Source organism: Carassius carassius, chromosome 20, assembly GCF_963082965.1.
Source record: "Carassius carassius chromosome 20, fCarCar2.1, whole genome shotgun sequence".
Lineage (NCBI taxonomy): Eukaryota > Metazoa > Chordata > Actinopteri > Cypriniformes > Cyprinidae > Carassius > Carassius carassius.
The window spans coordinates 1,032,694-1,044,717 of NC_081774.1; the positions used below are offsets into that span (position 1 = coordinate 1,032,694).

Genomic DNA, 12,024 nt, shown 5'->3' on the forward strand with positions numbered 1-12,024 from the left:
CAATTTTGTCTTAAAGGAATAGTTCACCTCAAAAAATTTTTAATTCTGTCATTTACTCACCCTCATGTTTTTCAGACCTGAATACGTTTCTTTCTTCTGTTAAACAAAGATGATGTTTTGATTGAAGTATATCTGTAACAAAATAATTCCTGGTCCCCATTCACCTCCATAATATGGACAACATTTCTATAAAAGTCAATGGAGACCAGAAACATTCTTCTAAATATCTTCTTCTGTGTTCAGCAGAAGAAAGAAACCTGCAAGTTTGGGGCATTTCTTTCAAAAAAGTTTTTGCAATGCACTGTGTTGTTTCTATTGCAAAAATTTGCTACAAATTGCTAAAAGCGCCTACAGCTCTCAGCATCACAACACACGCAGACACACTCATCTTCTCCTCAGAAAATATACAGATCTAGTTTCCAAGTAGCCCAGATTGTTGAAGAACAGAGGATTGGTTACACACACACACACACACACACACAAGTACGTCCACATCAGTTGATTGAAAAAGAAAGTCAGATTGCCATGAAAGTGTATCTGAGAAATGAAAGAGCACAGGGGGAATTTAATTATTTCCCTCCGTTGCAATAAAGTGCCACATCTGCTCACAAAAACACTTTTTCTCTCACACACAGACACCAGATGCAGACAACATCCTGACTCTAACTAAACCTCATTACTGATTTATACAGCGCTTCATGTGGAAAATGTACAGAACATGCAAAAATTGGGTAAAATGACCAGTTTCTATTGATGCTAATTCGCAATTTTTTTTTTAAATCTACATTTTTTACTTTATCCTGCATCTGAAGCATTCAGGGCAGTGATATTTTAGTATCATTTATGTAGTTCAGTATTTATTAATACTTTTTTTTTTATTTAATTTTTAATTTAATTTTTTTAAATTAAGTTTTAAGTAATTTTATGCGCTTTTATCCATTATATATTTTGCTTTATATTTATTTCCGCTTTCATTTTTTCATTTTAGTAAGCTTGATACTTAAACTTAACATTTTATTTCAGTTAATTGCCCAGGCAACATTTAGTCATTTTTTATGTTAATTTGTCCTTTTTATTAGTTTTTAATCAAATATATTTTCATTTAAATTAGCTTTAAATTATATTTATTTCAGTTTTAGATTGAGTACTTCAACTTATTTTTATTTAATTTAGTTGCCAAATAAACAGTTCTTAGTTTTTGTTATTTTGTTATGCGCTTTTGTTCTTTTAGCTGCTTTTTATGAATGCATTTTTATTTATTTATTCATTTAATTTTTCCATTTTAGTTTCATCTGTTTTAGTACTTAAACTTTTTTGTGTTTCAGCTATTTCTGATTTGTAATTTTGCTATTTTATCCATTTAGTCTTTTTTTCATTGTTTTATTTCAATTTAATTTATTTTTTATTTTAGTTTATTTTAGTACTTCAGCTTGAATTGATTGTATTTTCAGTTATTTATCATGGCTAAGTTTTAAATTTTTGTCAGTTTGTTATGCACTTTTTTCATTAAAAAATGTAGCTTTGATTATGTTTTTCAATTTTTGTTTTAGCAATTTTTTGTACTTCAATGCAAACATTTTCAATTAAAGTTTTAGTCAGTTTATGTGCTTTTCCCCATTTTAGTACGTTTATATAGCTTTTATTCATATTTAAATTTTTTAATTTGTATACATCAAATTAACATTATTATATTTTATTTAGTTGCCAAGGTGACATTGCTAATTTTCATTCACAGTTTTTTTTTCAGTTGTGAACAAGAATTGTTCAATACTCAAGCCACATTTTCAAAAATACTAACATGAATCAACATTTAAAAAATGTACTTTTTCCCCAAGACTGTAATGTCTTTCTTGATCCATGTTTCCAAACAAAATCATTCCGAAGCATCCATTTATCAAAAGATAACCAAAAAAAGAAAGAAAGTAAAAAAGAAGAAGACTAAAATAGGACATCTGGCTTAGCTTTCAGCTGGAGTTGCAGTTAGTTGTATGTGGAATAATTATTATTCAAGTCCATAATAAATAAAGATTTTATATTTCAATATAATTCCTGCAGAAATGGACGGATTTGATTTGAATGTGCTTTTATCAGTTTTGAAAGCGGTTTATTAGTATTTGAGAAAATGTGCTGAAAATGTATAGTGTTTTGCAAATTGTTAATGACAAAAGTGTTTGTGGTTTTGTGGTCATTGCATGCATTTTGTCTGAAAGCAATGAAAAATGCATGCACAGTTTGGTCCACATAGACTTCAGTACACGCTGAATGTGTGAACAGTTTTGAAATTTGGCCTGCAAGTATTGAACAATGCTTGAAATAAATATATTTTAGCATGATTGCTATTAATTAAAATTTTTTTAGCATCTTTCATTTTAGTTTTAGTTAACAATAACCACACTGATTCTGGCATTGCCTTTCTCACAATAGACATTTCTGGAGTAACGTGATTTTGGCCCTAACAAGGCGTCTTAGTAGGCGGCTTGCATCTGCTGCCTGTGTTTTGGACCAGTGTTGGTCCTGGGAGGCGGATCAGCAGGGCTTTGTGTTGTTTGGACGGGTGTGACTGGAATCAGATTTAGCGCATCGAGCCGAGCATCAAACCCCCGCGTCCTCCCATCACTCCTGGTTACTGCTGCTGGAAGCGGTTGCCATGGTTATGATGGTGAGGCTGAGAGGTGTAAACTACTGCAGGTGCTGTGTGTGTGTGTGTGTGTTTGTGTTTATGTGTGTGTTTGTGTGTGTGTGTTTGGAGCTGGAAAGGTTATTCACTTAATACATTCATCTGTAACCCCCCTCTGTGAGTTGGATGGGAGTGTGTGTGTGTGTGTGTGTGTGTGTGTGTGTGTGTGTGTGTGTGTGTGTGTGTGTGTGTGAGAGAGAGAGAGTGTGTGTATATTACCCACTGTGTCCAATGGCATCTTATTTATGAAAGCCACTGGTGGGATTGATTGTGTGACGTGTGTAAATGTGATTGTGCTGTATTCTCATGTTTGCTATATTGTAACAAATATTTTTACCCTGAAATTAAGATTAAAATCCAAATTAAAAATAATAATAAAAATGAAAATAAATGCATAAAATATATGCAGTATATACTTATATGCATGTACTGTAAATGCATGTAATTTCATGATTTTTTTAAATCTTAGTTATAAAAACTACATAATATAATAAATAATGTATATTGTTTATATAAAATATAAAAAAATGTAAACTCTCAGTTAATTTGAGAAAGATTCTGATATTATCATTATTCTTTAAAATTATCATTGCTGTTAAAATACTCATATATAATTTTGTATAAATAGTTAGTAGCAATATGAATGCCTTTATACAGATAAAAACATGATATATCATGACTAATATACAATATATAAAAGTATAAAAAATGACAAGGATATTATAAAATGTAAATGGTATTTTCATATTTTAAGTATTTGTTTTACTGCCTTTTATTTTATACTCATGTAAAAAAAGCTTTTTTTTAAACACAGTAAAAACAGTAATTATAATCAACATTATGCTAATGATAATTAAAGGACAAAATGGACTTTGTTTTCTTTATGATTTCTTTGGGTTTCTTCTGTGTTTTGGTGTAATTCAGCCGTGCGTGTTTGAGTTACGTCTCATTACGAAGGAAAATGACTTGGTTTTTACGCAAAGACAAAGCCGTGGGGGGTGAATAGAGGCAGATTTGAGCTTTTATCACTTGTATCTTTATTCAAATGCTGGGATGTACACTCATCCCTAAATCCATGCGGAACGAAGAACTGCAATTGATTTTATCTGCGTTTCCCGTTATGCATAGTTGAGCGAAGAGTGTGGATTTGGGAGATTAGATCGTCCGTTCATCCTCCCTTCTCACTTATAAAGCAATATTCCTGCATTTGCATATCTGTGGACGGCATCTGTGCGTAAAAACCAGTGGGAAATGATTTTACAGTAATGCACTTACAACGCAAGCCTAGCAGGAAGTTCATCACAAAAAAGTGTTAAACACACAGTATCACAATGTGAGTCTCTATCAGATTTTTTTAATAAGTTCAGTAAATTGTGAAATATTGTTATTTCTATTTGCTGTTTTCTATGTGGATATCTGTTAAGCTGTAATTTATTTCTGTGATGCACATATGTATTTTCAGCATCGTGACTCCAGTCTTCAGTGTCACATGATCTTCAGAAATCATGCTAATATGATCATGCTAATATGATCAGAAACATTATTATCAATGTTGAAAACAGTTTAGCTGATAAATAATTTTGTGGAAACTGATGCATTTTATTTATCAGGATTCACAGATGAATAGAAAGAACAGCATTTATTCGAAAGAGAAATCTTTTCTAACATTATAAATGTCTTTAGAGTCACTTTTAATCAATTTAATGTGCCGAACTTTTAAAAATATTATACATTTTAACTTGTTCCAAGACTATCAGGTTTCACTTTAACAAAAATACAAGCTTCACATTTGAAATCCTCTTTAAAATCAATTGACTGTTTTACTGTAACACAGTTTTAAAGGCAGAGGAATGAAAGAGGTTGAAACAAATAACCTGGAGTATAAAATAAAATGGGTTGTTTTCTAGTATTGACTTAATAATGGTGTTGCATGTACAGATTTACAGTGGATCGCTCGCTTTTCTTGGATTTATAAAAAAGGGTTGCATTTGCTTTCTTAATTCACACTCATGTTCTTATTGTGAATGATTCATCAGTGCATGCATTGAAACATTTGCCTTCATAAACTTTCATCAGAATATAATAACTCAAATACCTACTTTTCTCATCAGTTGACATCATCAAGAACATTTTAAGTGGCTATATTTTTAAGAGTGTATATGTATATTAAATTATATACATATTTTAAGATACTAAGTTTTATTATGCAGTTGTAGGCAGGGCTTGACATTAACAATTTCCCCTCAAATTTCTATAAAGATAAAAGCAACTTTGTCCGAACCATGGCATGCATTTTTCGTGAGGTTTCGAAACCGACCTACTCTCCATTGCAACTTGTAACAAATAATTTTACACACAACCTTATCAGAGCTAATGATAATGACCTGTATTGTTATACATTTATGTAGTCTTGATTTGGGTGCGTACATTGGTTTTACATTTAAAAGGGTTGTAAATCTAGTTCAAGTAAATATTATCAGGTAATTTCACAACAACAAAAATGTGGCTAGTTAAAATGCGGTGTGTCTAGTAACTTTGGAAAACCACTAGCCACATTGGCTAGTGAGCAAAACAGTTAATGTCAAGCCCTGGTTGTAGGTAATTATTGACTCTTTAACATTAAAGGGTACTCCACCCTAAAAAGAAAAATTTCTAATTAATCAGTTACCCCCATGTCGTTACAAACCCGTAAAAGCTTTCTTCGTCTTCGGAAGACAATTTAAAATATTTTGGATGAAAACCAAGACTTGAGACTGTCCCAAAGACTGCCAAGTAAATAACAGTGACAAGGTCCAGAAAGGGCATGAAAAGTCGTCATCAGAATATTTATATGATATCATAGTTATATGAAGCGACGGGAATACTTTTTGTAAGCAAAGAAAAAATGTAAGTAACAACTTTATTCAATAATTGTCAATGGTCTCCTCTGTGTCACCTTGCTGCGTACGCTCTTGTGTCCTCCACGCCACAAGGATGCGCTGTTTCTACGTATATTTAGCTTTGATTTGAAATAAAACCTTGTGGCGCGGATGACACACAACACATGGTGACACACAACACATTGTTCTCATTTGTAAGTCGCTTTGGATAAAAGCATCTGCTAAATGATTAAATGTAAATGTAAATGATATGGAGTGACACAGAAGAGACCGTGGGCTTCGCTTACAAAACGTTCATACCTTTTATGGACCTTGACATGGTTATTTACAGCCTTAAGCCTCCAGGTTTTCATCCAAAATAAATTGTCTTCCGAAGACTAACGGAGCTTTTACTTTTATTTCATAAGTGATTGATGACCTCAAAAAATAAACTGTCTTCTTGAATCCAAATTTAATCACCAAGCTGTCGGTCAAACGACCATCCTCAGGGTATACAGACAATAAATGTAGCAATCAACTTAACTGTGTTCAAACACATCGGGACAATCAACAGTGAAAGCCCAGTAGGAAGGTTGTAGTCCAGTGGTGGGAGTTGTAGTTTTTCTTTAACCTACCCAACATACTGAGCTATCTAGGTAATTTACACCCAGACAGTTTATTTTTGAGATTTTCAGTCTTGTTTGTCTGGCACCTTGGTGATCGTGAGTGCGGTGTAACTCCTTCATAAGTGATTGATGATAAAATTTTAGGGTGGAGTATCCCTTTAACCAGAGTCACCAGAGACACTTTTAACACAGCAAACACTGCACACTTCACCTTTAAATCTGACTCTGTTTGTTCTCTCAGGACTGACTCGAGCCGAGACTCCGGCGACAGTCAGAAGAGTGACCCATCCTCCCCTACGGCGCCCATTATCTAGCTCCGCTCTTCTCCCGTGTGTGTTCACCCTGCCATCCGTCCTGATCCCGGGACACGGCCCCTTCATCCGCTGGAGCCGCGGCGCAGGAGCGCTGGAGCAGACGGTGCTGTCGGCTCGGGACGGGGTGGTCAGGGTGCACCGGGCATACGTGGGTCGGGTCAGTCTGCCCGGATACTCGGCCGATCCACTCAACGCCTCGCTGGTGCTTTCCCAGCTCCGCTCCAACGACTCCGGGAGCTTCCGGTGCCACGTCGCTCTGGGAGAAAATTATGAGCAGGATACGGTCAACCTGGAGGTCACAGGTGAGGACTTATTTACTGTTTTTTCAAATGCTTAAGTAGCACAGGTATATTGGTAGCAATAGCCAAAAAACATTGTCAAAATTATAGATTTTTCTTTTATGTCAAAAATCATTAGGATATTAAGTAAAGATCATGTTCCATGAAGTTATTTACTAAATGTCCTGCTGTAAATATATCGAAACTGAATTTTTAATTAGTAATATGCATTGCTAAGAATCTTAGCGTTTCTCAAAAAAGTGTTTCTTTTTTTTTTTAGCACCCTCAGATTTTCAAATAGTTGTATCTCAGCTAAATATTGTTCTATCCTATCAAACCTTGACTGGTTTTGTGCTCCAGAGTCACATATGAAAAAAAATGAGCGGGTGGTTTTTTTATCATTATAGGGTGGTTGTGTTCGCACACTGCCAACACACATTTATGTCCAAACAACATGTGAAAGTAATTTTGCATAATAAGTGCCCTTCTAAAATTGTAAACAATAACTAGAAATTTTAAGAGTTTGAATTAAAAGCTGATTATGAACAGGAGCTGATTTAATAATACATCTGATTTAAAGACTTAAAGATGCGGTTTTGTTGACTGAAATAAACTAAAATATAAAGATTAGATTAAAAATTTTGGAAGAAAGTTATCAATTAACTGAAATAGGTTTAAGCTGCAGTACTAAAATGAATAGCACTGATTTTAAAATATGTAGGAAAATCTCTAAATTAGTACTAAAAATGTCAAAAGGGCATTGTAATTAATAAAGCATTAACTTTAATGTGAAAAGGAAAATAAAAGCTAATTTGAACATATTAATTAATACTGTAATCGTATATAAATAATACTGAATTGTAAATAAAAGCTTGAAATTAAGAATTTAAATTTATAATGTTTTTAGGAATGGGTGCTGATTTAATATTCAAAATCCGGTGTTAATATACTTTTCCTAATAGAAAATACTAGATATTGTTAATTGAAATAAATTTGAAATGAGTTCAAATATAAATATTAGATTAAAAATGTAAAAAGAATTGCATTGGAAACTAAAATATGTTTGAAGTAACACAAATATAAATTAAATCTAAAAATAAAACAACTAAAAATGACAACAGAACATATCAAAATTATTAAAACCTAAACTAAAATTAAAATGAAAAGTGTAAAAAATTTTAAAAATATTTATAAATAATATAATGGTTTATAAATAATACTAAAGTAACACTGCCCTGACATTGTGAACACATCTAGATCTGCAATTAACTGTTTGAATTTGTTCTTAAAACTAATCTTAAATAAATTCTAAAATTATATTTTTATAATTATTTTTAATAATAATGCATAATGTGTTAGTGTTTTTAAAATCATTTTATAATATTTATAAAATAATAGTGTGATGTTTTATTAATACAGCACTTTTTTTTACAGTGGACATTGTTTGAAATCAGCTTCACAGAGAATGACTGCAGATATAATGTTGTAGGTTCTCTCAGTTCAATTAAGAGAAAATTACAGCTCAATGTATTTGTCTGTAAACCCCCCAGTGAGCAAGTTAAAATTATCGTGAGCATATCTGATCCCAGAACAGCAGTTTTCAGATAAACACTAAGGAAAGGCGGCGGCTCTTTAAGAGTCCAGGAGTCTGCTGTGAATTAATTACTCTCTCAGACTGTCAATATCAGATCCATTTCAGTTCTTTCCTTCATTTCCCGTCTAACTTTAGCTCAGCTTTATTTGCATTTTCATCTCAGGCTCTCATTAACTGCTTAATTGGCCGTAACTCTTTAATTAGAGCAGTGAGATCGATTACCAGCAAACAAGGGCTGTGTGAATTCTGAGGAAAAGAGGTGACACCTTAAGAGGGAAATTACAGTAAACCGCAGATAAATCATCTCAAATGTTCTACATACTGTAATGCACGCACTGTGACAGACAATTAATATTTAGTGATATTATTGAATTAATGTTCTGAGACTTATCACAGCATTTGAGCTGATAATGACACTCATACTATTACTGAACCAAGACTAAATTTAATTTAGCTGAATAATGACACTTGATGACTTTTTTATACTTATTTTGTAGTGTCACACACCTTTCAGGACAAATTGTGGTCTTTCAAACAGTGTTATTATTGTTAACTAAAACTATCAACTATATGTCACGGCACGGTGGGACGTGCGGAGGAAGAAACAGGGTCTGGGTCCAAATGCAGGGAAGTTATACTTTAATAAGAACAAAAAAAACAAACAAGGCAAAAACAAAACAGAACAGAATCAAGGACAAGAGCAGAATAGGACACAGCCAAAATGCAAGACACGAAACATCAGACATATGATACAGCCAGACAGAGTGGTGTGTGAGACGAGAATATATAGTCCATGACAATGAGCAACAGCTGTGTGTGTGATTGAGAGACAGGTGTGCAGAGTGAAGGTAAACGAGTCCGGGAGCAAGGGAGAAACACAGGTGTAGCAACTAAAACAATGATGAGGTAACAAGATAGGCGGTGTAAGAAAAGAGACAGGACAAAAGCACATGGCACCAAACAAACACAACCCTCACAGAACACAGTGACAGAAAGACACAAAACTGTGACACTATATGTTTGGTAACCAGTATTGGGGAGTAACTAGTTACATGTAACGGCGTTACGTAATTTAATTACAAAATTATTGTAACTGTAATTAGTTACAGTTACTACGAAACAATGAGTAATTACAGTTACTTATGAAATTTTTAACGATTACAAAGGGGATTACATTTGAATATTTACACACATCCACATACAGATTTAACTGATTTCTTTCCCAAATTGCACTGACTATTCTGAGACATACCACCCTAATAATTTCCGGGATGCGGAAACACAGTCTGGTTCGTAGAATCCAGTCATAAAAACGGAATGCCTAACGCGGACGGAATATGCCACATTTTGGATGACTAAATCAAAAGTAGGTCAGTACACTTGAATCAAAACATGACATGGACTAGTGTCTGTGAATATTAAGCCCCAAAAATGCAATATATGACTTGCACATTCTGCGTGTCTGTGGAAATCAGGCGCGGACTGGACACCGGGAGAAACGGGACAATTCCTGGTGGCCTGGCAGCCGGTTTTGCCCCACTATTTAATATCATCATTGTATAATTGCCTGCCGAATGTACTAAAGCGATCATTTGCGAATCCGCCATTTGATAATTAAATCTCGAATTAATCATGAATTGTTAGTCATGACTCGCGCGCTCTCCGCGCCTCCGCCAAACGGTTTGGATCAGACTCCGAGTAATCAATGCGAGAGAGAGACTGTGTTTAAAAATAAATACAAATACATTTGCAAAAAAACAAAAAAAAACAAGGTTATTTTACTTTTATATAGGCTAATAAAAGCATGGTTAATTTTTGTAAGGGAAAAATATGACTCGTGTACAGTATTAGGATTTTTCTATAAAGATATTGTAGTATTGTAGAGTATTGTATTGTAAAGTATAGTTTTGTTCAATCTTGAGTATTAAAGTCAAAACGAGAAGAGATGGATAACAGTGTAAAATAAAGAGACTGAAGAGAAAATTTCGCAGAAATTGATTTCGCAGAATCAACGGGGAAATCGCGCTGTTTTAATCATTCTTGGGGACTTTAATAAAGCCAATCTCTCCCGTGAACTGCCAAAATACAGACAGCATGTTACTTGTCCCACAAGAGACAGTAATATATTGGATCACTGTTACACAACAATAAAGGATGCATTTCACTCTGTTCCACGAGCAGCTTTGGGACGTTCTGATCACCTTCTGGTTCATCTTATACCGACCTACAGGCAGAAACTAAAATCAGCTAAACCTGTATTAAGGACTGTAAAAAGATGGACTAATGAAGCAGAGCAGGATTTACAATCTTGTTTTAATCTAACTGATTGGAGAGTTTTTGAAGCTGCTGCCACCGATCTGGATGAACTCACAGAGACCGTAACATCATATATCAGTTTCTGTGAGGATATGTGTATTCCTACCAAGACTCAACTAAATTACAACAATGACAAACCGTGGTTCACTGCAAAACTCAGACAGCTCCGTCAGGCCAAAGAAGATGCTTACAGGAAGGGGGACAATGTCGTGTATAAACAGGCTAAATACACACTGGAAAAGGAGATCAAAGTGGCAAAGAGGAATTATTCTGAAAAAATAAGGACTCAGTTCACTTCGAACGACTCCGCATCAGTGTGGAAAAGCCTAAAGAAGATCACCAATTACAAGACACCACCCCCCAGCACTGTGGAAAATCAACGACTGGCAGACGATCTGAACGAGTTTTACTGCAGGTTTAAAAGAACACCCATCACCTGCCCTGAACACCTCCCCACACAACCATTCACACCATTCACAACTCCTGCAACCAACCCTGATCACCTCTCCAATCAACCGCTCTCACCATTCACACCTCCTGCATCCCCCCTCTCCCCCACACCTGCAATACAGATCAGCGAAGATGCGGTGCGCCAGGTCTTCAGGAAGCAGAAAAGGAAAAAAGCACCAGGCCCAGATTGTGTTACACCAGCCTGTCTGAAATCCTGTGCTGACCAGCTGGCCCCCATCTTCACACAGATCTTCAACAGATCGCTGGAGCTGTGCGAAGTCCCTTCATGCTTCAAACGCTCCACCATCATCCCCATCCCAAAGAAATCCAAAATTACAGGACTAAATGACTACAGGCCTGTGGCTCTAACGTCTGTAGTCATGAAGTCATTTGAAAAACTGGTGCTGGCCCACCTGAAGGACATCACTGGACCCTTGCTGGATCCTCTTCGGTTTGCCTACAGAGCAAACAGGTCTGTGGACGATGCAGTAAACATCGGACTGCATTATGTTCTGCAACACCTAGACAGACCGGGGACCTATGTGAGGATCCTGTTTGTGGACTTCAGCTCTGCCTTCAACACGATCATCCCAAACCTCCTCTTGCCCAAACTAACTCAGCTCTCCGTGCCCACCTCCGTCTTTCAGTGGATCAACAGCTTCCTGACAGACAGGCAGCAGCTAGTGAGGCTGGGAAAATACACATCCAGCACCCGTACAATCAGCACCGGAGCTCCCCAGGGCTGTGTTCTCTCCCCACTGCTCTTCTCCCTGTACACTAATGACTGCACATCTAAGGACCCCTCTGTCAAGCTCCTGAAGTTTGCAGATGACACCACACTCATCGGCCTCATTCAGGACGGTGATGAGTCTGCTTACAGACAGGAGGTTAAAGAGCTGGCTGTCTGGTGC

At 35.5% G+C, this 12,024-nt stretch overlaps 1 protein-coding gene across 1 annotated transcript in view; it reads left to right on the forward strand.

The window, feature by feature from the left end:
- The window catches only part of LOC132095968 (neurocan core protein-like), a 78,530-nt gene that overhangs the window by 17,201 nt on the left and 49,305 nt on the right, over positions 1-12,024 (forward strand). The window contains exon 3 of the mRNA XM_059501067.1: positions 6,403-6,777. Within this exon, the coding sequence (XP_059357050.1) occupies positions 6,403-6,777 (375 nt within the window). The remainder of the gene's footprint in view (positions 1-6,402; positions 6,778-12,024) is intronic.